This window comes from Cygnus olor, chromosome 2 (assembly GCF_009769625.2).
Source record: "Cygnus olor isolate bCygOlo1 chromosome 2, bCygOlo1.pri.v2, whole genome shotgun sequence".
In the NCBI taxonomy this organism is placed as follows: Eukaryota; Metazoa; Chordata; class Aves; order Anseriformes; family Anatidae; genus Cygnus; species Cygnus olor.
The window spans coordinates 124,140,803-124,168,382 of record NC_049170.1 but is presented as its reverse complement, the minus strand read 5'-3'; the positions used below and the strand labels follow the sequence as shown (position 1 = coordinate 124,168,382).

Genomic DNA, 27,580 nt, shown 5'->3' with positions numbered 1-27,580 from the left:
CAGCACAGTCTGTCCTGAGTGAACGGGTGGCGAGCTGAGGCCCTGACAGCACTTTGCCTTGTAACAGCCGTACTTTTTCCCTCACCAACTTTATAGACAAAGGTGTTCACCTTGGGATCTGAAAAGAGTCTATTTTCTTGCTGTGGCACAGACCTTTTGAGGGTGAGCAGATGCCAGCACACACGCACAGGTGTAGAGAGAGACAAACTGATGGAAACCAGACCTGGTTGAGCACATGTACGACCATGCTCAAGAGGTTCTCTGTCCAAGGTTTTCACCTAAATCCTGCAGACAGCTGAAAAAAAAAAATTCTCATTTTATTTAGGAAAAAAATAGTATGTGTGGACTGTCATCTTAATAACATTTTGACTTAACTCTTGTATTTCTTCCAAGAGGATACTGTGAAAGTGGAGTACAGCTTCTTGCCATCCTCTCTTCTCTGGGGAGAAGCAGAACTTTTAAGTTCTTTGCTTTTAAACAAAGCCTTTGCTTCCTTCACGCAGCTCTTGCTAAGCTTGTAGGAAAGAATTACAGCTTGAGGAAGCAGGAGAGCATCTTAACTGAATATTGAAATACCCTGTGATTCTTCACCTGGCTGGAGATTTGATTGATTGGGGATGGAACTTCGCAGTGGAAGTTTTGTGCATGAGGACTGAAAAATATGAGTATGATGTGGCTATGCTTGCTGACATGTCTGCAGTAAATGGAAAAAAAATTAATGCTATGCTGCATTTTCTGCTATGGAAAAAAAAGATTTTATTTTTTGAGACTGTACCAATGTTGACTATTTCATATCCGATAGCATACTATAAATAAAACTTTTGGAAGTGTGTATAAACATAAAGTTAATTATACGTTAACCTGTTTCTTTTTCTGATGGCTATCCAACCTGTTCTACCTTTCCCCTGACCCCAACCATCCCTAATAAAAATGAACAATTTGCTAAAGGGTTGATATTTGCAAAAGCTTATAAGCAACTTTGTTTTTCTAGTCTACAGCGTGAAGGTAGAGGTCACTGAGGCTTCAGACACTGAAATGAATAGACATTCTGCTGAGAATCTTCTAAAGTATCTTCTGTTATGAATGCTATATTAAAAACACCCCCGTTTAAAACAAACAAACAACCCCCCCAAAACAATAGGTGAACAACAGAAACACACGCACAAAAAAAAAAGTTGTTTTAGTGATAGAGGTTGCTCATTCAAAAAGGCAAATCCTTCGTCTTAGTTTTGGAAGACAGATGCTGGAATTGTTTGGAAATTTAGTTCCAACATCCTTCCTTTTTTCACTTTTACTTGAGTGTGCTGGTTTTATTACTTTTCCTTTTTTTTTTTTTAAATGTGTGTAAATGCCTCTACAATGCAATTGTAAGCAAGCAGCCTCAGAAAATGGGAGCCAGAAAAAAAAGGAAATACTGTGTTGTAGAATTTCAGTTCTTTTGCTAGATGTTTTTGCAAGACCACAGGTTGTATGGTACAAACAGCGTGACAGATGAGCCAGTTTAGATGCTCTAAATTTATAATGGTGTGTTCTTTGTATTCATTGAAATGTACTAGATCAGGTAAACCACCAGCAGATTAATTATAGTTTGTTATATGAGAGGCTAAGAGTTTAGTCTAATTTGTGTTGCAAAAGAAGTGTTTTGGAAAGAAGTAATTTATTTTTAGGTGCTTAACTTAAGGAAACTAAATCCTTTCTCCTTCACCCCGCAACTGATACGCATGCATTTATGCCAAGTCGTCACACAAGGCTGTTTCTTTTAACCTGCATAACCATGATTTTGAGAAAGTAACATGAAAGGTTAAAAACAGCCATCAGAAAAAAAAAAAAAAAGTTTCGTAGCTTGCTAGCTTACTTTAGCAAAGATTTATGTGCTTTGTTTATCAAAGTATTTAATACATCATACCCTTTTTTGAAATAATATCTGAAGTGAACAGAGGATGATCCTGGTGATTTCTGTTACTATGTTAGAGTAGCTGGTGAATGAATATGGCAGTATAGAAATTTAAGGTTTTCAGATCCCTGTTATTTACTCAGCTTGGATTCTTTTTCTTCTTCCTTTATCTCACTGAGGACTGAGGTGGAAGATGTCTAAAACTTAAATGTTTTTAAAGGAAATTGCTTAGTTCTGCCTTCTGGACCAGTAGCTGTCCTTGGCTTTTTGGAAGTTGAAGTTCTGGAACCCTAAGCCTTGCTTTAAGATCAGCCAGCTTCTTGAGTGTAGTTGCAATGACTTCGGAGTTAATGGCTGCGTACACATGGTAACGAAGGTGAATTTTGCAAACTTTTTTTAATTTATGTTTGCTCATTGCTTACTAACTGATAAGAAGCTATGTTAATGAGCAGAACAGTCAGACTCATGTGCCTCAATTGAAATTATAAAGCTTAGGTAACATTTTAAATTAAGACAGAAGAGAAGTAGCATTTATAGAAGTCGGTCACTGTATAAGCATTTTGTAATTCTAGAAGGCTTATTCTCAGGATCCATAGAAAATATCCCATTATTGTTACCTATTTTCCTTGAGTGCGGTGTTTAGTGGATGGTTTGGGCTGCAGCAAACAGCTACCCATGTAGTTACAAGAATACTTCTCCTATATTATCATTTAATTATTCTTTGTTAGTGAAGCCTGCTAGAGAGAGAGATCAAATGATAGACAATAAGGCAGAGAGAAAAGCGAAGAAAAAGCTCTAAACTCATTTCCATTTTGTCTTTCACTACGTGCTGATGACTTGGTAAATGACACATTCCTCAGCTGTCTTCACATGCTGTTAATGTAAGTACAGTTACGGTTCCTGACTGGCTCAGAACAAGTCATGGACCAGTCAGGGCTGTATCCTAGAAATCCAGGTGCCACGAGTCACTGTTCCATGTCTGCTTAGGAAGATGCTATTTGAAGGACAAGTGAGACCCCACAGAGAGATCATTTCTGGGCCAGGTGGACAAGTGCGTGCTTGTGAAATCAGGACGTTCTGGAAGGTGGGAGAGATTAGCAACAGGCCTCAAAATTCTGCATTTAAAAAACCTCATGTGTTGGAGATAGTGAAACCCTGCTGCATTTAAACAGGAGTCTTGTATGAGACCCAATAGTGTATGTGAGATATGGTGCAGTTGTATCAACTCTGGGTTTCTTGTAGGTGTTGTTGAATGTTATTTTTTATTCAGTGGGGAGCATTTGAAGAAGCATCTGTAGTGGTTACTGAGGTTTGTAAGACAATGAGTCATTCTTCAGGATGGCTTACATTCATTTTTAAAATAAAGAAGATTGGAACAGATGGGTATGTAGAAATCTACGGTTAAAACTGGGATCACGCACATGATACTTTACTCCTAGGTATCTGCAAGGCTCTTTTTGCAAATCACAATGGCATATTAATGGAGAGCTACTTTGATAGAAGCTGGTCCCATATTATGGCAGTTTCAAAAGGAAACCAAAGTGACATCTGCTCTGATATTCTGAAACTAAACAGCAAATTCTTTACTGGAATCTTTGTAAAAAATATTCTACGACTGTGTTTCAGCACTATTGCTAATGATCTTTTTTAAAATGGGATTATGCAGGAAGATATGTATACTCAGTAAATGCAGAAACTGTAGCCAAACATGCCCTTGCTTAGCTGCATCGACAGTGCCTTATATCGTTAAGTTTAAATTCGAGTTACTGGGATGTTTGTTCCTTTGAAAACTATAGGAGACACCACTTGTACTTGTTTACTTGAGCTGATGGTAAGAAGGGAGGAGCTAGATGCAGGCTTGTTTGAGATACTTGTTAAGTACTGGAAATCTTACTTTATCAAGGATGTTGTCTCTGCATGCATCGAGAAGATAAAGGCAAAAAATGAAAAGCAAAAGCCTCAGCAAAAAAAAAGTAATACATGATAACTGTTCTTTCTGGTGTGCTCCCTCGTCTCAGGAAGAAGCTGAGGCTGCTGGTGTGTGCAGCCCAAGTGTCGCTGCTCGTACTCCCACAACTTAGGTAGCACAATAGTTACTATGTAGAGAGAATTTAGTGCTGCCTTATTTTTATGTAGTCTTGTTCCTGAGGGTTTACCAGACCTGCCAATGACCTCAAACAATTTCTTTCATATCTAAGTGAAACATCATTTCTCTCTCCTCAATCTTAGAATTGTTACTGGGTGTATTCATAGCAGTACTTTCTCACAGAGAAGCTACTCAGCCTCTTTGTTGATGTCTTACACATCTCGTACAATCTGCACTTTTTGGACTTGTCCTGCCCCCAAGTTCGGAATCCTTTTTATGAAACAGCCTTTCAGTTCCCAAGGCACAGTTAAAACAAATTGTGCTGCAGTAGCATTTAACAGATAGGCAGGCAAATATTTTTCTTCCTGTGTTTCGGTATTAAACTTATGCATTCTAAGAAAAGATTGAAGTAAGAAGAGTTTAATTAATTAGACCACGTACTGTAGAAGACAAAAGAGCAAAGGGTGATTACTTTGTTTGTCTTCTAAGATAACGCGTTTCTGGTACCAGTGGAAGAAAGGCTCACTCCACGTGTCGGGAATAAAACCATCAATCCACTCCAAGAACGTTTTCATGTGCTTTGAGACAGGTAAACAGAAAATTGATCAGGGATTGAGAATAGTGGTGACAGAGAGAAGTGTTTGACCTATCAAAGAATGTAAGGCTATATTTCTCTTAATTTTAGTTGCAGGAGAATGGAGCTTTGAAGCAAATCACCTCATTGTCCCTTTTTACCAGGCCCATTTGTTTGTGTTACAGCATGGTTTTGATCTGTACTAGCTAGGATTCTTTAAGAAGAAGCTAACCATTCCTCTCCTCCTGTGCACCGAATGTACTCCGATCCATGATGGGGACATAGCGGTATGACCGATTATCAATCATTTTTGGCAGCTTTTAGCCTCCTGTGGTGGAGTCCGATTCAGGAAATTTGACTGGATGTGGCCTTTCAATATAAGTATTTCCTCAGCTTCGTGTAGCTTCATAGAGCCATCAGCAGCTGCTGCATTCTGATCTGGACCAGTTGTGTCAAATCACTGATGCAGGTACAGCCTAATGCCACTTACTGATTTTATTTTATTTATTTAAAGTAACATCAGACTGGTGATTACTAATTGTTGGGGTGTCTTAACCTTGATCAAGCGTTTGGAGGTGGTAATGCTTTTAAATCTACGTCCATGGTGGTTTATAGTTTGGGTGGATGCTAACAAACCTTTAGTATTTATTCACTGAGGTAACAAAGAATGCATTTGGAGTGCTCGTGCCTATGGTTTTGATTTGACAGGTATTTGGAGGCAATGGGAGAGGAGGGAGCAGAAGATATGGGTATGAGATGTAATGGTGCTGTAGTTGCCTTCAGCTCGTGCTGAGATCACGATCGTAGTCTAAAAGCCAGCACAAATATTTTATAATGTGATTCCTAATAGCAGAGCTCTATCTCTGTAGAGTCTTCCCCATCTTTCATTCAGTAAATGTCCACTGGGGCATGTCTCAACATTTCTTGTGAATGAGAGGAAAGTCTCTTCTCAGTGCTGAAGCTATTCCTTTGATAGCTCTCTGCTGACTTTGTAGTTTGGGCTCATACTTGAGTTTATGACGTGGTCTTTTTACAATAAAAATAATTCTAGGGAGATGCAGTATCTTCTTATTTTCTTTCCGGTTACTCAATTTCATCGTTTTTAACTCCTTGCTGTCCTGCACTCTGTTCCATGAAATCCTTTGTTCCTGCCCGACCTGCTTTTTTTTTTTCCCAACCCCCACTTGAGATTTCTTTGTATTTATTAAACATTTTTGTCAGCTTACTGTCAAAGCTGCTCCGAGGACATAAAACTGCTTGGCTTGCGTGATCAGTGCTCTCAGAGGAAATCAGTCTACTCCAGCCCTGGGATGTGGCTGGGTGGGGGGGCAAATTGGAGACGAGTCCAAGCGTTTGAGCAATAAATGGCAGAAATGTGTTAGTTCGGGCCTGAGTATGTGTAGAGGTAAAGGTACCATAAGGGATGACTTGGTATTTAATGGACGTAGGAAGAGATTAAAGAACCGAGATTGGTTTTAATGCCTGCGTGGATTCACTGCATTAACTGTCTTTGGTTAACATTATTTATAGTAGCTTGCCGTAAAAGCAACCTTGAGGTAAGTTTTGAAGTTCAGTTCATAGTAGTTCCCCAGGTGGTGGAGATAAAAAGGGGCTCATGAATGTCAGCTACAGTGAAACCTGTTGGAAACAGGCTCGTCATAAAATGCAAGGGCGAGACAGTGTCCGGAATGAGCTCGGGTGCTTTCAGCTTCACCCCGTAGTCTAGCAAGCTTTGCAGCGCTGAAATACGTGCACAAACGTCGTCGTGTTTCTTCATCTCCTTTACTCAGTTGTATGGAGATGATGAGTGCTTGCCATTCGGAGTGTCCTGCAGCTGTCCTGCCGTCCACTTCAGGCAGCGCCCCCCTTGTGGGGTGCCTTGTGGGGTCTGGTGGGGCACCGTGGTTCCTGCAGCTGCAGGCAGAGCCCAGCTCCCTCTTATTTGCCAGCCTCGTAATGCTCCAAGGGCTTTCAGCGCTGGCAGGGATCGGGGAGGGAATTACGCTGTAGGTCTTTTGGGTGATCCAATGGAAATTGCACCGATTTGGTCTTTCACTCTGATCCTTATCAAATGGATTATATCTAAGGTAGGTCGTTTTATTGTTCCGTTTGGACTAGATGGTTTTACAGGTAGCCCGAGAGAAAACGAGTCACTAAGAACTCCACAAGTACTGATTTTTTTTCCCCCTTTTTCAACACTAGTCTGTTTTGGAAGTACATCATTCTTAAATCAAGATCACGTTTCTTGAGTGTTCATACGCGCTTTTATAGTTCTCGGCTTCCTTGCTTGAAGTGGGAAGAGTTTGTAGCAGTGCCATGCCAGTTAGGGGACTGGGAGAACGACCTGAAATGGCTTCTGAAGGGCAGGGTTTTGTTGGCTGCCTTTACTAGCAGATCTTCAATCTTATAGCACTTGAAAGGGTTTGTGAAAATAAGGAAAAACACTTTTAAACATAGTGAGAATAATACAAATTCGAGTGTTTTGCTTCCTGGACAGGATATCCTTTTGTATTGTCGGTTTCAGGGCTAGGGGAGTGGAAATACCAGTTTTGTTTGCTTAGGTGAAATACCAGCTACTTCTCTTACTTTGTAGCCTTTCAGTGGTTGATGCCTGTGTTTGAGAAAAATGCATGCAAATGTTAGGTCGAGTTGGGAGTGCCTACTCCTGTGTTGTAAAGAACACAAGTATCCACATAATGGGGATGACGGTAGTAAACTGGGGTGGAGCGGGTGCCTGGAGAGGAGACCAGGCTCTTGTCAGCGTAGCTCACTGCCTAGCTGGGGGTTAATCCCAAAAGGAGGGAAGCAATGAAGCTTCAGGTTGTGAAGAGTTCCTGCATTTTTATATACTGTTTTATATTTTTAACACTCAATATTAACATTTTTGTGCAAACTACAGGAGAGTCTCAACAAATGTGAATTTGAATTTGGTGTAAAAATTATCTTTGCCAGGTATCTGTGCCCAAAATCATCAGTCACTACCAGTAACACAGTTCTCAATTTACTGAAAGCACAAGTGGTCAGGATTAGTTGCTAGCAAATGCAATAATTTTGTCACATCAAGAAAAAGACCAGAATACGCTAATAAATGTTCAGTTGTATCTGAAGGCAGATTATGATTTCCAAAGTTTTACCAACTGGTATTCTAGTCAGTGTGTCACCTACACTATGTACTCTTGGTTTGTTGGTTTTTTGAAATTTGACACAGCCTGCTCAGGGATTTTGTCCTTGTTCAGTTTTGTTGAAGATTCTGTTAAGGGGAGAAAAACAGGAGTTCCAGGTAGCTGATGTAGCATGGCTGTGTTCCTAATTACATGAATGGTCATTTCTTTTAAATGCGTGTATGTGTATATATTTATATATTTATATTGTGATCGTCCAGTCATACCACTTCACTGTTGCTTTTGTGTCCTTCAGCCATCCTGATTTAGTTCCTACAGGCTTTCTGTCTCCAGTCAGTTATATGCATTTTTTTTCTGACTATGCTTTCTTTTTGGATAGATTTTTGTTTTGTTAAAACTTGAAGTTTTTAAGCTAACAAAACTTTGGGGAAGTCTTATGCCACATGCTGTACTTTAAGGTGGGTGAGAGAAAATCCATGAAAGGTAGGTGTTAGATATATGTGTCACTGAAGTTGGTAACTACGGTTATTCAGACAATAGCTAAGTTTGCCAATGAGCATTTTCGTCTCGGGGTGACGATTATATGAAAAGCTTTATATGGAAGAAAATATGAAAGTAGCCCCCTTCAGATATTTGCTATATACGTACCTGAAGTTAATCTTACTGCTGTTAGCATCACCTTCCTGAAATTAAACCCATTTTCTTATCACTGGTTTGATAAACTTTCAGTAGGACCGTTTTGGACTTCAGTGCACGATTTGGAAAGTAGCAGTAGGACTGCCTTGCAGTGGCTTGCCTCTGTCTAACAGCGGTGTAAGTGCTTTAAAGGAGCACTTTCCAGCACCTTCCTGAGTAGAAGCTTGGCGGTATCTTGTGGGACACTGGAATTTTAATTACTGAAATCATTGTAAGAATTATGTTAAATGACAGTCTCGCTTTTGAAATCCAGTAATAGTTGGAGAAATCCAGTCTAATTAATTTGTCATTGTAGGCACTTCTAGTTGAACAACAGTCTTAGGGTCTTAAATTGTTTCCAAGGGTGTATATTTGCAGCAGCATAAGCAGCAAATTGCAGTTGCCGTAATACAGTAACTTCTCCAAACTTGTCCTCAACTTCTCTCGCTGAAAACAGTCTCTCTGGTTGTTGGGCCAAGTAAGTAAAAAACATCTGTGGCTGTGCTACTGTCCTCTAGCTTTCTCTTCCAGTTTCTGAATAAACAACTCAGTTGCAAAATGAAGGTTGCACGCCTCATCGCAAAGTGTAGATTGCTTCGTTTGGATGGGAAGTACTGAATGTTGAAAGCTGACATCGCTTTCAATTTCTTTCTGCTGTTACAGAATGAGACCAGCAGTTGCTTCACCTGACAGTCTGAACACTGGCTAGCCAACATTGGCCCAAACGAAGTACCTAGGAGTAATTCTGGTGCTCTGCTCTGAACCGGATGAGGAAATCATTTTTGATAAAACTGATCTATCAATGGAAACTTTTCCATCTGGCTTGAACAGAGCAGGTCCTCTGCTTCCAATTGTTACCTGCTTATGCTGTGCTACATAGCATCAATGAAGTGGTTTCCCTTTGAAGAAGTAGTATTTACATGCTAGTTTTGCATGTCATTTCCACAATGTGACCTTTAATAGTTTCCTATAGTCTTGTGAACAGATTTTGAGAAAGAACTGACTTGCAACTGTCTTTCAATTGATATTCCCTTCCCCCATTTTTCTGGAGTCCTTTTATCATTGCCATTCTTGCATTAGTGGTTCTTCCACTTGAGTTTGAACTTCTTCCATTCCCTTTCCATAAAGATTTGAGAAATGAAAGCTTTTCTTCCTGTGTTCTTCTTTGGAAGAAGAAATGGCACCCTAATACGAAACTGGAGATTAAGATGAGGTTTTCAAAGTGGAAATCCAGTGTAAACATTCCTCCAAATTCTCAGATGTCTTTTTGTCATCCATCTATACTGCTGAAGCAGAAGAGCCCACCCAGTTCAGACTCGTACTGATGGCTGGAGAGGAGTGGCGAAGAACCTCTCCTAACCATTTGAGGAATTTCTCGACTCCAAGTGAGTCCAGCAGGTATGCCCAAAGGACCAAGTTGTCCTTGTGCTTGATAAAGGAGGGCTGCCTTAGCACATTAGGATTGTCTTCAGCTTGAGTGCTGACGTACTCAGTACAAGAAGAGCACTGGGTTTGGGCAGTGCTGTCCGCCTGTTGGAGTGATGCTTGCTTGTTTGAGATGTGTGCAGAGCATCAAGGAGTGCAGTGTGCTCTACTGTCTGTAATAAACATGAAGCTTCAGGTGGACCCAAGAGATAGCAGAGCTCTAGAAATACAGTTTTACTCTAAATGTTTATTTATAAATTATTTATAAAATTGAGCAAGATCAGAACAAAGAAAAGGTAATTTGGGTAGAATAATTGGACGTAAGTTTGGATTTGGCAGTTGTTTTTTGTACAAATACGGTAGTTAGGAATTAGACTTTCTTGGTCAGAAGTGTGCGACTGCTTTTCAGACCCATCCAGCCCAGCTTGGAGTGCTGGTGTGGTATTTTGAAGTATCAGAAGTCAGGCTCTGTCCTTGAAGTCTTTAGCCGTGGTTTCTGTAGGTTGATAGAGTGTATGCTAGTTATCTTGGCTCTGCAAGTGAAGTAAATTTATATTGTAAGTGCAGTCCTGATGTAGGATACAGATAATGGGCCTTCGATTAGTGATGAGGGGGTGAGTCGTTTTTGATGGTCACCGGGGTAGAATTGCAGTGATTAAATAGAGCTGTTACTTGCTTTACAGAAACTTTGGTTCTTCAGGATTTGTTTTTCCTTCTGCTTAACGGACTTGCTGCACACGATGGTTCTTGGTGGAAGCTGATGCTCCTTCTGTTTGCTGGATTTGGATGGGTTTAAAAGTGGAACCTGGACAGCATACCTTAAGGAACCACAGTCAGGGTAGATTAAATGACTCTACTTCTTTGTTTTGCAGGATGGTGCATTTTTCTAGAGCAGTGTAGGGGGTAGTATAGTTTAACAAATACACCAAGAGTTTAGTTTAGAGTGGTGAGATAAGTGATGTACCCCAGTGTGTTGGCTGATACAGTCTGCTGGCTCTACGGGGCGTGAGCAGACACCAATGCAGTCCGTGGCTGGGTGAGCACGGTATTATTACTTAACCTACCTCTCACATGCTGCTAAAACCCCGTTACTGTTAGCTCCCTGCTTGGTCTCTGGCTGCACACCACAGCACTCCTGGCTCTCTGTACCTCACCTGTTCTCCTGCTCTGATGTCTGACCACTCAGCACCCACCCTCTGCCTTCCTCTCGGTGGAACTTGCTGGTAAACGATTTCATTTTATCTGTTATATTTAACGTATTTCAGTGAGTGAAATATCTGTCGTACCTCTACCCTTTTAGCAACATTAGCTGAGATTGTCTAATTACATCTCTAAGTCTTACTAGTGAGGTTTGCAGAGTAAATTGCTTTTCTTTTCATTAGGAAACGGAACTTTGAAAGGTAACTTTAAAAGGGTTTGATTGCTAAAAGATTCCTGTGAGATCTCTTACTGCCCTTGCAGAACCAAGTTACTTGTTTGTATAAGCAAGTGGGTTATGTTTTTAAAAACACATCCATGTGTTTGATCTCATACATGGATGTGCTATTTTAGCCAGCCAGTATGATTTTAGATTGTTAGCTAGCAAATAATGTTTTAAAATTGGTACATCAAAGGGATTTCTATTTTGATCAATTTTTGTATTTTTTTTTTTCTTCTCAGAGACTAATACGGTTCTCAGAGACTAATACGGTTCTTCTAGCTGCACGTGTGCTGAGTTTTCTCCAGCATGAGATTACAGAACTGTACTGGACATGTCCGGTAATCCGTGATAGAGAGGTGCAAATTGCAAGTTAGCACTAAATTACCTCAGTGATTGTGCCTTGTCAATGAGACGAAATGTTCCAGGCTACTGCAAATACATTTGGCTGAGATTTGCTGAAATTCTCAGGCAGGTTACAGGGAGAAATTTGAACACGTTAGTGGGAAATCAGCATCGTTTTCTGGCTGATGAGTCGGATTGCTAACTTCCCCATCAGGACAGGCACGCCGCTGTGTGAAATGCTGTACAAACATATTTCAAAGGAAGGATTATTTGCATCGTTTATGGTCTTCCAAGGAAGTATCGAACAAAAGCTAAGACAGTATAAAAGCGCTGTATAGGGAATTCTTTGTAGTCTTTACAACAGCTAATATAATCGGACCTGATTTGGAGTTAGGTCTTTGGTCATTTCTGTAATTAAATGTTAAGCTTACCTTTGGAGAAAGAAAACTTTTCTGACCTCAAGAATAAGGTTTGGGGGTTTTGTTGTCGCTTTTTTTTTCCCCTCCTCTTAACATGAAAAATACTAAAACTCCTATGTAACTTCTGGGTTTGGGGTCTTAACACATCAGCTGTACAAATCATACTGATGGAGGTTATTGATCTCTAGTCTTTCTTTGAGTGCATTCAGTTTGCACTGTTTATAGGTGCTTACAAGCAGCTTTGCCTTTTCCCCTTGCAAATAATTTTTCTCTTTTTTTCTTGTATAATTCTTAGCCAAGACGTATTTTTCTGTGCTGTTTCCAGTCTTTTGAACTTGTACATTTTCAGGCCTGTGCCTATGGTATGTGTTGTTTTTCTTGCTATACAGAGGGGAAATGGGATACTGCACTCACTTCCAGGCTGGCTTTTACCTGAACTTCGTGAAGGGGTATGATAAACCTTTTAGGCACAGACGACTTCTCTGTTCTCAGTATGTGTTGGACAAGAAAAAGTCAGGAGTTCTTACAAAAAAATAAATAAATAAAAATCCATTTAGTTAAAGGTGTTGTGAACTGGCAAAATTGCCCTAACTGTAAGGTGATCCTGTAAGGTGACTAGATCCTGTAAGGTGACACCCTGATCCTAGGGCTGAGAAAGCACTGGTGAAGGCCCTAGGGTGGCAAGTGGCAGAAGGTGGTGAAAATACACGAAAGGAAAGGCATGAGTGCAAGGTTGTGCCAAGCTTTAAAGACTCCATGATGCCGGTGTTGTGTAACTACAGGAACATTTCCCCCAGCTTTTAGCTGTTGCAGGACTAGTTCACCACATTTTCAGGAATTATAACTTCCTGAATTATAACTGTTATCGCATCAGCTCAATGTGTGTGGAGCTATAAAGACGGCTTTGTGTAGGTAAGAAATACATCCTGTTTGGGAGTCTGTGTCCTGCGCAGATAGCTTGATGACTCTTGTAGACCTTTCTTCAGCCTTTATGGGTTGCATCCTGCTTCTCTGGTACCTTTTGATTTGCCTACGGAAAGTACTGGGTGGAAGGAAGGTGGCACATGCCAGCCACGTCCTGCCCTTGCAGAAAAAATGTTCAATTCCTCAGATGCAGCAATGGTGTCATTCAAGTTTTTACTTCTTTTAAAACTAATTTCCCTCTTTAAAGCTAAAAGAACCTATGGATAAATAAGTAAGCTAGGAACTGCAAGTATTTGTTTCAGGTATTACACCATAGAAGGCTATAAGGACCACATTTTTGCATCTGTTTAATCTTGTTCTGTGCCTTATTTATTGTAGGAAATGTTGAGAAGCATCTGGAAAGAAATGTAGAGGGATATTTTTCTTCCGCACTCTGGTCCTGTTTTTCATAGTTTCTTCATGAATTCTTGTCCTTCCTTTGTCCCCTCCAAAAACAAAATCAGAACATATATTTGAAGGATGCGTGTTCAAATTTTGAAGATTAATTTTAAGGAGTAAATTGGAAACGGACAATCAATATTTTGTTTCAATTAAAAAAAAAAATCAGTTGTAACATGCGTGAAATACACTTTTTTTGCAGAGACGTGGAGCAATTTCCTATGACAGCTCTGATCAGACTGCGTTGTACATTCGTATGCTAGGTAAGCACACCAATTTCTATATTGCAAAGCCCTTACAGTTATGATTGCTTTATATATATATATATTTTTTTTTTTTGAGTATTGTACCCTTAAACTTTTCTTCTGGAAAATATTCTGGTTACATTCTCTAGAAAATCATTTTTATGCTTACTTGTTTTTTTTTGGTGGTTTGGCATTTTTATTTTTGAATTAACCATTGTGTCAGATGCCTTACTCCGGTATTTAAAGAAAACTCAATTACGATTCTTATAATTAATGTAACACATTTGGTAGAAGTTTAGTTTTCCAAATGACTCTCATTTATTTCTGTGACGGATCTTTATTTCTGTGATGGAATTTATCACCTCTGCGTGGTATCCTTCTGATTAAAACTGTAGCTTAGAGAATATGTGTGCGTGAGGATTACCACACACTTCAAAAAATTTCAATGCTGAGGCAGTGAAATGTTCAAGGTGTTCTTAAAATAATGATACAGTTTTAAACAATACTTCTATTAGTTCTAGAAGATGACTTCAAGGGAAAGGATGTGTGACAGGACTAGTGGCTTAGTCAGCTTTCTGAAGAATGTTTCCAGGGTAGCAACTAGATAAAGGGTAAAGCCAAATCAAAGAGAAAGGGCAGTACTGGGAGCAGCAAGCAGCAGGGGACACCCTCCATGATACTGAGTGTACAGAGGATGGACCTGAGGTCAGTGGTTGCGAGGAGAAAGATGCAAAGCTCTTGCAGATGGCATGATGGACTCTGTATATGCTCCTAAGTCTGTTTCGCTGCAAAATTACACTGCTTAATTTAAGCCAACTTCAGCTGTGATTTTGTGTTGAAATGGACTACAAATGCTTACATGCTGTCTTGCACAGCCCGACGAACATGAGCAGCTAGTGATTATAAATTCTTAACCTGATTCAACTAGGTCAGCCAGAACATGTATTTTTACACCCCGAATCTTTTTGATTCAGTTGCAATTTGTACATATTCCAGTCCTCAGAAATTCGTGACTGTGTTCTCTATGAATTTAGTCACAAGCTGTATATGTATGTACACATGTGTACATATATATGAATTTCTAGTCATAGCCTACATGTGTAGGCAAATGCATGTGTATGTGTGCATAGATATAAATAGAACTTTGACTTAGCATCTTACATTTTTATTTTTAAGTTTTGTTCGTTTTTTTTCTTTTAAGCTTGTCAAGTTAATAGTATAGCACTGGCTGTCTAGTAAAGAATTTTTGATAAGAGAATGTGTATGGAGATTTGTTAAGAGAAGTAGGAGGACAGAAGATGCTGGTTTCTAAATGCTAATTGAAAAAGGTGCTAACATTTTTTTGGGGGGGGGAAGAAGTAGGTTTATTTCATTTAAAAAAATTAAAATCACTTATTTTCAATCATCCTTGCAAGATGAACACTAGAATTTTTTGAAATCTGATTTGCTTCTGCTCTAGTCGTAAGAATAAGACAGTAAATTCAGGCCTGAGGTAGTTTGTTTCCTTGGTTTTGTGATTCATAGTTTTAAACTAAATTTATTTTGCTATAATTAGAAAATACAAAATTTTCTGCTTATAAAATCGTACAAATTGAATACATTTAATCCCCTAATAGGGGAAATAGGCATTCATTTTGTTTAAAAATGCACTGATAGGCTTGAATTAAAGGTACTGTAAGCATATGTCTGTTTTTATTTTTTGATACTAATCTGCTAATGGTAGAAGTCCAGCTTGTAAAAAAAATAGTTCTCTTCAGAGATCAAGAGTTATCTTCAGCTGTTCTGGAAGTTTAAATTAATTGTATCATCTAGTAGTTAGGCCCATGATTTCTGCAGAAGAGTTTTATTTAATGATCAAGTAAATCTAGAAGAAACCAAAGCATATTTTTCTGTGGTTCCTGGTGTGTGTATATAGCTGACCTGAGGGGAAAATTTAATGTTTTTGAAATCTTTCTTCACTGGTCATTCCAATAGGCAGACATGGAATATATTCAGAATGTGTGTGCAAATGTGTTGAGTAAATTGAATTGCACTTGTTAGCTAATTTGAATTAATTTATTAGATTATGTGATTGGTGTTTGTTATGAATAGCATTAACTTTTGCAGGCATTACTGCTTAATAATGCTGTATGCTAGCTATTCTGAACTAGTAAGTCTGTTAAAGGATAGACGTCTTCTAACTTCTGCTGGAGGACATCAACAAACACAAAATTGCTCACTGGATATTTGAATCAGTATGTTAAATTTTTATTATTTTCTCACTTGTTAGTGATCACTTTTTGCTTTCCCAAATGTTAAATACACCGTACCATGCAAGATAGCAACTATTTACAGATTTATTATTGTTGTATTCGTAAATGGATTGTACAAAAGACCAGCCTGAAAGCTGAACAGTTGGATGCATCGGTATGTAGAAACATTCACATCAGAGTAGATTGAAGAATGAATATATTTGACTAGAATATTTGTGAAAAATGAAGTGTTACATTTCCCATACAGAACTGTGATTTTTTTTTTAAACTTTAGCAGAGCAAGCTGTAAGAAATCCTTTAGCTGTAGCTTAAAGGGAAGTTGCAAAGTCATGGGAGGTATTGCCTTTTTACTTCATTGGTTGCTATTCCAAACAGACTATGTCTACTAATAGACTGTACCTCAGTAAACTGTATATTTTAGCAGACCCAAAATATAAACCCAAGGGTATCTAGGACACCTCCCTCAGCATCTGTTTAGTTGAGCTAGCTGTAGAGTTGCTTCCTTTAATGTCTTCAGGCCATTCAAGTGGCAACTCAATGGATATTCACTTGCACCAAGTAGGTAGAAATTCCTGTGGTAGGACAGTGTTTCCAGGTTCAACTTAGAAGATGAAATTTTAGGGGCACACGATACAAGCAACTAATTCAACTGTCTTCATCCAGTGTCAATATAAACAGTGTTGACTCTAATGACTCAGCTGTCATACCCCCTTCCCAAAATATACACTAGGCCACCCCCGAGTGGCTGATTTGCTATTTTAATATTTAGATACAGATGCAGCATTGTAGAATTTTTCTTTTTAAAACCTTGGACAGACGGGCTAATATATCTGCATCACCTCAGTCAGCTCTACTTCTCTCAGCAACTATGAGGAATTCTCGATACCTAGAAGTGCTTCCATGTAATCTTTGGTACTTTACTGATTTTTCTCTTCTTCACTTTTCTGATTTTTTTTTTTTTTTAATTTTATTTCTTTGGTAGTTGTTTTGTACTGCCTGAAAGTTTTGCTACTGTGCATGGGCTGGAAAGATTGGGGCACTGACTGCTTGTGTCAGGGAGCATGCACCTCTTCCCTGTACCTGGAGCTGTGTCTCTGTTCTAGGGGTCCTGATCACTTGACGTAGAAAAAAAGTGGAGGCAAGCAAATGTGTAATGCAGGTGCATGCTCTTCAGTGGTAGCAGTTGCTGTGTGGTATTGCTTTTGCTTTAATTCCAGCATATTCGGCTGACCTGTCATCTGTTTCTCCAGCAAATTTAATAGGAACTTGAATCTCTGAAGCTAGTAATTCTTTCTGGAAATCCTGCTCTTCACATCTTCATGGCTTTCACTTGAGTGTGGGTGGTTTACCATGAGGTGGCTTCTGCTCCCAGCTGTCCTCCGTGATCTCTGAGATTTCTGCCCCTTCTCCAGAAGGCCCCGGCTACCCAAGCAGCTGCTGCGTGGTTACTGGTTCAGACTGGAAGATTAGGGTAGCACAAAATATGTGCTGTGTAACCTTAACATGCAGGGATGTAAACTATGGCATTTCAGCTGCCTTGTGAGTGTCAGAGCTGTCCTTGCAATGTAAGCAGGAATCTGAGAGAGGGGTAGGAGCTAAACAAGCTGTCTCAAGGTAAGTTCTACTAAAGGCCTGATTCCTTTTCAGCTGTACCTGCGAATTTCCCTCTTACACCTTATTCCTCCTTCTGTTATTTACTGAGCCTTCAAATCAGTTTTTCCCTGTACAGATTTTGTCTTAAGAAAAGCAATCCACCCTGGGCACGTAGAACTATTCTGGAAAAAGTTCTGATTGAACAGCCAACAGACACTGTGTTAGGCCTGTGTGTAAAACCAAATTCTGAAAGAAAGGTTTCATACTTTTTTTCCTCCCTTATGAAAAACATAAAGTAAATAATCTTAATGCTTTGGATTCACAGAAACTCTCAGGAAAAAAAAATGTTCCTGGAAGTCCACTGTCACTAAGATGTTGGACTTTAATGTGTTCCTTAAGAAAGCAGAGGAGTTAATTCACAGTAGTTAAAATGGTTAGAGTGACACTTAATCTTAAAAACTGTCAGCTTGCTACCATTTTGTCTCCTTCAAGGAAATTTACTGTATAAGCAGTGTGATCTGATAGTTTCAAAAGATTTTGTAACCACTTTAATATTTTTTTAAAAAGGCCTAAGTACATAACTTCTCATAAGTTATCTTGTTTTAGGTATTGAATTTAATTATCTTTCAGCTACTATAATAATAACCAGCTCTGATGTTGACTTCTGTTGCTGTTTGAAAGAATTACACGGTAGTGTCTGGTAAAAGTAATCCGAAATGTTGTGTGTTTTTTTTAAGTTACCTATGATGATGAACATATTTTTCTTAAAATTAAATTCATTTCCAAGTGATAGGGTTACGAAATCTTGCGCAGAATTTTCGAAGCAAATCAACATGAATGCTCTGAGTACGCACAATAAAGTTAGCACATTTGGCATCAATCGATCTTCAGAGCTCAGATCAACTGAACAATGACTACGTAATGATGGTCAGGTAGTTCTGGATGTTGTGGGACTAATGACATATGTGCAGTAGAGATTAATCTCATTGTGCTTAGGCACATGATTTCATAATGTGCTAACATGCAGTCAGTGACATGTTATTCCTTTTTATTCTATACATGTGGGAATTTCAGACAGAAGTATACTACCTTTCTATTTGGAGTAATTTTTCAAATCACATTTTTGGTCTGAAATCTTGAAAAATGCACTAGTACTATACAACAATAATGAAGACAGCTCTTCGGCTTTTGTTTTGACCCAGTAGGAATTTCTACTTTGGTTATTTCAGTAAATTCCAGTCCTGTAGAACTGGTAACATTCTGCAGAATTCCAGAATAAATTCAAGTGTATTCTGTAAAAACTGTTGTTGAGAACTTGATTCTTAACAAAATGCCACAACCAAAGAGGGAGAATTTTGCTTAACAGCTACTTAATGACTTTTTTTTGCTTTCCTCTGAGAATTTAATTAATATGTATACAATTAAATAATCTCATTTTACCTGTATCTTGTTACCATCATTTTTTGCCATATGTATGTTTAGTATACCACTTCTTCTTTTGATTAACTATTCCTGTAATTAGGCAGTTTTATAACTCCTGATAAAAGCAATGGAGTTAGTTCTGCATTTTTCTTGCTGTCCTACTTAAAATCCACAACATTGTTGGCATTTCAAGAGAAACAGAGGTACTGTTATTCTAGCTGTTGGGAGTAGGCACTAGCAAATAATAATTAAAAAACAAAACAAAAAAACATGTCAGAGAGAAGTTTTCTAGGTATCATTTGTCAGATGAACCTGCTTGTTCTGTTTGCAGAATTCCATGTTAGTCTCCAGGTATTTTTCTGTGAACTTCTCCTTATCTTGACACTTTGAACAAGTAAGTTGTTTGCAAGAGCAGTTGTATACTGCCTGAAACTATTTGCTAATTCACGTTAAGGCTGGTAAATTTTGAAAGTTAAGGGTACTTTGAAAAATAAGTATCATTCATAAAAGTTACATCATATTTTCTGTTAAAAAAAAAAAAAAAGCTCAACTGAAAATTTACACAGCTGTATCTGACTGATTTGTCAGATAAATATGCGTAATGGATAATGAAGGTTACATTTTCCTTTGTGTAAACATATTTTCTTACGCAACTACTAATGTACTCACCTCCCCTTTTCCTAAATTTCCTCTTTTCCTTTTTATTTGCTCATTCTTTAAATCCACCAGCTGTCTTTGTGCCTAACAGAAGAGTTCTACAATTTGCTGCCTCTGTATTGTCTGGAAAAAGGCAAGCCTCTTGCACCTCTGCTCAGACGAATGCTTGAAATTTTTAATTCAGTATATTGTCAGTGGTCTGAAAATAATTTCTGTAGATAGCAATGGACTTACTTTACTTTGCAGCTCTGTTAAGGTTTTCAGTTAAAAAAAAAAAAGTATTTGTTATGTTTTTACTGATAAGACAACTTTAGATTCTTTACAGAGGGAGCCTGGGATATATTTATCTTCTGTGGTGCTTCCAGCGTGCTTCACAGGATAACATTCATGTGAAGTGTGTCACTATAGATATGTCTGTGTTTGTAGATACATATCTCTGGACAGATGTTTAAGTGCTAAAAGTATATTACCTAAAGATAGTGACCAAAACTTTAGTATCTTCTGACTTACCCTGTCGTCTTCAACATTACAAATTAGCCAGTTGGCAAAGAAAAAAGCAGTTAGAATACTACTAGTTACTGGAAATTATATAGCGCGCTCTCTCTCTCTCTCTAAACCAATCTCAATTTCTTGCGTTAAATAGTTTTGATTAATATGAAAATCACTGTGTTTGAAGAGAGGTGCATACTACACTTAAAGGATTTTCATAATTAGAAACCAGAAAATTTCCACATCTTAGATTTCACTTTAACAAAAAAAGTCTCAGCGTGGAAATAGTAATGCATTTGGTTTGCCCAAATTTGTAATTGCTAAAGGTTTTTAAGTGAAAGCTTTTAATCCAAGTGAACTGCTTATGCATACATCTACCATACAAAAGAATACTGATCAGCTTTCAGTTGGTAAAATGCCTGAGTAGAAATCAACAAGCATGCTAAAATTCAGGTTAAAGCTAATTGCAGTGCAAAATAGTTTTATAAAATTTTAATACTGAGTTTTGATATTTTAATAGGCTCATGTGTAATATTCAAACAGCTGAGCACAAGTAAGTAAATGCTAGTGGGAAAATATTCTATTATGTAAAATAAAATCATATTGTAACTAGCTTATTTGCTAAAAGCTACCATTTCTAGAAGCTGAATATTTTTTGTACTATACAAAATGTTATTGTTTTATGTGTGTTACTGAGGAACAAATCAACTTTTAATGTTATTGTTTCCTGTCATATCAAGGTGCGTTTTTACCATACTGGTGTAGCAAGCTGTTCTTAATTTCATCTGAATGCTTGTCACATGCTTCTGGCAACGTATGCTTTAGGCAGGAGAGATTTTGACGAGAAAGCATGCAATTGCATGTTTAACAAGTCTTCAAACTTTGTTTTGAATTTCACCTTTAAAACGAAAAGCATTGAAATAGGCCTATTGTTTGAATAACCCTACTCCATTAAGTACATGAATCTTTACCCCTCCAGGCTATGTTCATTTGCATTTTATCTCTGCCACTCTTCCACACTTTTATTTCACTCTTGACCCTGTTTCTAGGAGATGTGCGAGTAAGAAGTCGGGCAGGATTTGAAACAGAGAGAAGAGGTTCTCATCCATACATTGATTTCCGTATTTTTCACTGTAAGTATTTAAAAGCAGATTAATGACAAATAAACAAAGGCTTCCATTAAGTTTAACTAATGAGCCTCTAAAAATAGTTAGCAGCTTATATAGCAAGACCATTTTTTTATATTACTTAAAATCTTTCATGCTACTTCATTACCAAAAATTGAATAAGAAAATCTTCACCACTAAATTTCTGTTTCTAAAAATATAGCTTAAACTTGTAGTTATTGAATTTAGACCTGAATTCCTATGGAAATGAAGACTTACCTAAAAATACTGATGTGTATGCTGAGTACTTACTTGGAAGACACAATCAGTTGAGAAGAATACTTTCCTGCTTTTATAAAGCAGCAGAAGGGCCCGGTGCAGGATGATACTTGAAAAGAATTACCATACGTTGTTCTTGACCTGATCGTAGTCAGTCACTGTTTCATTTTCTCAAACAAGTAGCTAGACCTTAAATTTTTCACAGACGGACGAATCTAAAATAGAGATTAAAGTGTTATAAGCAAATAGCAGACTAATTTTTTTAATTATGGGTTTTAGGAAACACTTTTTTTTTTTTTCTCAGAGAAGTGTTACAATAAGAATATTTTTGGATAAATTCACTTTTTTTTCTTTACATCCATATTATAACTAAATATATCAGTACTTGTAATATCAAAGCTGCAGTAACCACCATACCTGAATATGCAGCAGAATGCAGATGATGTGTTAATTCAAGGATGCAAATAACATGAACATATTGTCGTGAAGTATCTATACCAACGTTGTATCTGCACAATTCTGAATAGTCTGTGCAACGGTGAGATTTAGAAAAGCTATTTCATGGCAACAAGTGTGGTTGTAATTACCTTATTAATAAAAAATGAGTGGCAGAAACTGTGCTAATTAATAGTCTGATCTTACCTGAAGTTGCTCATTTTTAAAGTAGGTCACTACTTAAATCTAAAACTCTTAAACTCTTAGTTTCATTCAAAAGTTAGTTTCATAAAATAGGTGAGAAAACAAAGTTTGAAGAGTACGATGTATTGAATGTTTAAATAAAGAGGAGAAGGATTCTGTCTCAAGTCCTGATAATTCTGCCGAGAATTAAAAAAAAAAATCACAAACTGTAAAAATAGCGTGCAATTTATTAATTTTATATACATATATATAAAAAGATATGTGGCATTTCATGCTGATACAGGAAAATATTAACAGTAGTACTAAAAGAACAGCATGTTAGTCTTGTGTGATATTATTGCCATTGTCAAATTAACTGTATTTTCTATGATACTCATCACGCTGTTTCCGTCCTGACAATTGTGCATCAGGCAGATGAGGAAAAGGATTTTTACACCCTTTCTTCTTGCCCCTACTTGTTCAGGCACAGGCAGCAACTTTTAGCAACATCAACTGTGGTGTCTGATGACAGCAAGGAATGTTGCTAGGAGGCCCAAAAATTCTTTGGCTGTAACTTTCCTCTGGAGTCAGCTGCTGTGGCAGTTCTGAGTTGCCATATTATAGTCAGATTTATTTTGCACTTAAGAATTGTGGCCCGTTGCAGAGTTGATCTTAGACTTCAGACTCCTGCTACTTCATGTAGAGTTTCTTTCCTATAAAGAATAAGGAATTCTCAGGTGAACGAGGGCACATAAGGAATTCAGCCCCATATCCCACAGTACCAATAAATTATCTGTTCATTTACAGAATTAAAAAAAAAAAAGTTTTCATTTTCCCTGCAATGCTAATTGAGTCCTGATCAGTGTTTCCCTAATAGTTTTAGGCAAAAGTTTTAGTATCTTGCTACTAGACTGCTGATAGAGAGGAGTTGTGGGACCTGATCTGACCTAATTCTTGGGATCCTTATTTATTTTTTCCTCTGGTAACTCCAGAAGAATTTTACCATATTCAGCTGTGGGGCTGAAAAATGGTCAACCATAAGAGAGGAGCCAGTCAAGCTAAAACATGTTCTTTGCTTGGAGCAAAAACTGCGCTGAAATGGGTCTTTTCTACAGCAGAGGCAGACTAAGGCATCTGACTGTTGTCCTTTTTTTTCTTCTCCACAACAGCTACGTACCGAACATCAGTAATGCATGGCTATGTTTCCTTCCTGGTGTTTGTGAAGTTTCATTGTAACTTTCATCTATTATTGACTAACTCTACAATGTGTTTCTCAAAATTTTGCAATGATCATTGCTTACCTCTTTTACAGATGACATATCATGGCTGTCATTCACAGTGTTGAAGCATTATTGCCATTTTATATTTTGCTTAGCTAATTTTTGTTGTTTAGCATCATTTTCATTTTTTTCTCAGTGATATTTTGTGAAGAACGTCCTAGTCTTTCAGAAAGTCGAGCCAATAAACTGCTGATTAGTTTTTCCAATGTTTTATTAATAGACTCTTAATCCAAACTTTTATTGATAGGTTTGAAGAGTACAGAATTTTAAATACATGACTGTATTTTCAGAAAGCTACTGTTGTTTTTTTTGTGGGGAGAGGAGGTTGAAAATCAATCATTTTTCTTTTTAATACTATTTTCATTTGCAACTTCAGCTTGCGTTGCCAAATACCAAAGTAAACTTTAACATCTCAAGATCACTTCTATTTCTTCTTAAGGATTATAAGCTCAGTGTCTGTATCTTCATCCCAGCATTCTGTAATTGGTATATGAATATTCAACTCTCTAAATTGGCTAGAAGTATTCTTACCTGTAACTTCTTTCTAGGAAAACCAGTTGTAAAGTGACTGCTGGAAAAATGTTTTTGTTTCTGTTGTTGTTAGAGATAGTAATGTGGGAGACACATCTGCGGATTGTGAATGCAAGATTTGACTGATGGTCAAACTACATTTTTTGGGTGCCAGCTTTTCTTCTACACTGTACGCTGTTCCAGGAATCACATTTTGCTAGCTCTTCACAGGAACTCATCAGAAAGAACAGCGCAAAAAACAGCTTTTTGTTTGAACAAGACTACATCCTGCCACATGGGAAAAGTCAGTATTGTGTCCCACGTGTTGGTTGGTAATCAGTTGTCACTGGGACGGCAATTAGCAGTTTATCTGTTACTGTCATCTGTTGATTATGTTTCTGTGGAACCATGGGCAAGTTAGCAGCTGAAGGCTGTGGATTCTGGAGGAGGGAGAGCAGCCACATAACTTGCTTCCTCAGAAGAAAATTAAATGTAATTTTTGTTCAGTGGATATACATTTTTCACAGTTACACAGTAAGCTGCATATACTTTAACAGTATTTTACTTATTTGAATATAGAGCACTGAATCTACATTGCACTCCTCAGGTAACAAGTTTGACATTTTACTGTCTGACTACCATCATGTGCAGTTTGATTGTCGTGGAAGTTACTGAAAAAGTGATTGCAGTGGTTATGATCATTCTCGTTCTCTGGTGGTTTACGAATAGGCTACAGTTAAAGTGGTTGCTTTTTGAATTGTTTCTGAACAATTTAATGTCAACAGATTACATTGATAAAAGCTGCTGCAAAACGAAATACATGCTAGAATAATTGGTAAATGATAGTATGTGAATGCTTCCTTTTTAAAAATAGCAAACCAACAATAAAGTTTTAGGGTTTTGTTTTCTGGTTATTGAGAGGTTATAAGTAAAGTTTAATTTGTTAAAGTGTATGCATGTATATATGTGCGTATAGATACTTTGTGTTTGTGAAGACTCTTTGGCATATACAAACAGAATATATTGTGTACTCTCATCACTGTTTCACCTGAGAAAAATCAGTGAATATGCTCAGTGAGGTGTACAATATGTTACAGTGGGGAAATGAAGCCAAAATGAATAAGATAACAAACAAAATCATGAAGCATCTTATGCAGATACAACTTAATACTTATAAAATTCCTTTTTGGGAAAAGGTGGTTGGGTATAGTTTGGAAGAAACAGATAAAAACAAACAAACAAAAAACTTTGGTCTTGTGGAGAGCAAACTTTTTTTTTCTTCTTGCCTTTCCTTTTGTATCTGCATGAGAACAGATAAGATCTTGTCAAAAGGCTATCACAATTCTCTCATGCCACTGTAGTCTGAGCATATTTGTACGAGATGATGGTGATGTTGCCAACACGTGGCTCTATTTTGTGTTCCAGAGATAACTGAGTATGTCACACCTGTGAGTTAAAATATCTTAGAAGTAAGAGAAGATTTTTGAGTTAATCAGTACGTTTCTGTAAACATTTAGGAATGACTCAGGTTTGAATCAAATTGGTGTTTACAGTACAGAGATACATCCTGGAGAGAAAACGTGATTGGAGCTCGCTGACATCACTGAGATATAGATAGATGTCTTCTCCCTGGCTGCATTCAGAGCCTTCTTTATGGTGGAAAGGAAGAGTTCAGGTGGCTTGCATTGGCAGTGTATAAATCTGATTCTCTTTGAGTGCAAACACATGAAGAAATGCCAGATTTTATCTTTGGTGTACAACTTTCAGACAAAGATAAGAGTGGATAAATACACTGAACATAGTATCTGCTACTTTGAGATCTGGCAAGTGTCAGCATCTGCTGTTTTCAGTGTTGCTTTGAACTTTCCTCATTCACAAATCATTGAAAATATATACCTTGGACAGTGAAGTAGACTTAGCTGAAAGGCCAGATGTCAAGTGAGGAAGAAGAATCCAAGTCCAAATTGATTGCCTTAAAGAGTTTGGGAAATCCGTAACAGTACCTGAACATGCTTTTGACTGTCATCTAGAGGCTGAGATAAAATGAGCACAGCCCAGAAGAAATTGAATGCTCATTTTTATTTCATTAAAATAGAGGAATTACTGAGCTGAATTTGTTGAACAGGAAAGAAAGTTATTCTTAAATGTTCTACTGTGAAGAAAGGCAAATTTCCCAACAAATAAAATCATGCGAGGAGATTGCTGTGTGGTGAGAGGTTGATTTAAGTATTTTATTTCCGTGTGAAAATACCAGTACTAAGGACTGAAAGGCTCACACTCAAGAGATTTCTCTGAAAGCTGCCTTTCTGTGCAGGACACATTCTGAAATTAGCATCTCTTTTTTAGCAATCCAGATTATGAATATAGTTTTTCTCATTCAGATGAGAGAGATTTTTACTTTAAATTAGTGTAGACAGTGCAATCACACAAGGGAAGTTGCAGAAGCCTAGTCATGGGAAGATCTAAAAAGAGCTTTGGTCAAAATAACACAGTGAAATTAAACTTGAAATCCAAGTATATTTTTGTAAGCTTGGTTAAGGAAGATTTCCATGTAAAAGCTTCCAGTTAAGAATACAGGACAGATACATATATATTTTGCTATCATAGATGGTTATTTTATCTACAAATTCCTCAAGTTTCTGAAGAACAGCATGTGTGCTCTGGAGTCTTGCACTGGTACAGCGTAGTGTTTATTGCTGAGGTAAGTTTGACCTTAGAAGAAGACACAACCACATTCTATTTTTTTCACATCTTTTGAACCTCTCTAATATGTTCATTTTTCCAGGTAGTTTATTTTTAAAGTTGTACTTGGAGCCAAGTTTGCCATCATAAAAAAATGCACACATTCTTTTGTTTTTGTCTGTTCCCAGTGTGACTTTTCAACTTACAGTCATGCAGCCTTTTAAAGGAATTCTCCTTTTTCTGTCTACCAGTGTGTTTCTTTTTTGAGTTCTTCTTTCATTTGTGTGTGTGGGGAAGAAAGGCCAAAAAGAATTACTTGATAGTTCTGTCATTCCATTGTCATGGAACTGAAGAATTATAGAACACAAAAGAGTGGGTGTTTTCTTGGAAGACATGTAGAAAAAAAGATCTGGTGATTATTGTCTGGAATATATTATCCTTGTTTTGGGAGAAGACTTGAACCATTATGTTGTCATGTGTTCTTGTTTCTTCTTCAAGAGCATTAACATCTCAACACTGGCGAGACTTAAGTATAACTTTTTTCCCCCCAAGGAATAATAGTGTATTCTGATGATACTCACCTAAATATTTTCCTTCAATGAAGTTTATTGGTTTACACTATACTGGTGTGAGCTACAGATTTGCCTTGCCCCCTGTAGATGGAGTCAGGTCAAAGACAGAAAGCATGTAACTACAAGATTGCTGGGGTTATGATTCAGTATATTGGTAGGGAAAGAGTGTGTCTTATGTGTACTGTTCCTTAGTTCTCAGATAATTACAAAATGTTATGCAGTCCAGCACAGGAGTTCCATTGCTCAATTCACTTAATTTTATATTGTGCCTGTGGTATTTACAAAGATTGAGGAGCCAAAATTCAAAAGAATTATATGGATAGAGTCCTTTTAGATATCTTTTCGTAGTGTTTTCTTTACACTTTTGGTGCTGTGTTATTTAAAGGCATACAATACCTTTGGTGACTTGGCATTTAATTTGTACCGTAGTAGTAAAATCCCTGTACTTTGAGTCATTTCTCTCAAATTCTTTGCTTTGAGCAGAGAGTTGGTCCAAAGAGTTATGAGAAGTCTCATCCATCCTGAAGTATTCTGATGGTCTGTGGCTTCTATACTT

At 37.6% G+C, this 27,580-nt stretch overlaps 1 protein-coding gene across 3 annotated transcripts in view; it reads left to right on the top strand.

The window, feature by feature from the left end:
• The window catches only part of PDE7A (phosphodiesterase 7A), a 77,834-nt gene that overhangs the window by 27,637 nt on the left and 22,617 nt on the right, over window positions 1-27,580 (top strand). For 2 of the 3 annotated variants that reach the window (XM_040545772.1, XM_040545774.1), the window contains exons 2-3: window positions 13,522-13,582; window positions 21,027-21,110. In XM_040545772.1, coding sequence (XP_040401706.1) covers window positions 13,522-13,582; window positions 21,027-21,110 — 145 coding nt within the window. The remainder of the gene's footprint in view (window positions 1-13,521; window positions 13,583-21,026; window positions 21,111-27,580) is intronic. The other variant, XM_040545773.1, reaches the window with a different exon arrangement.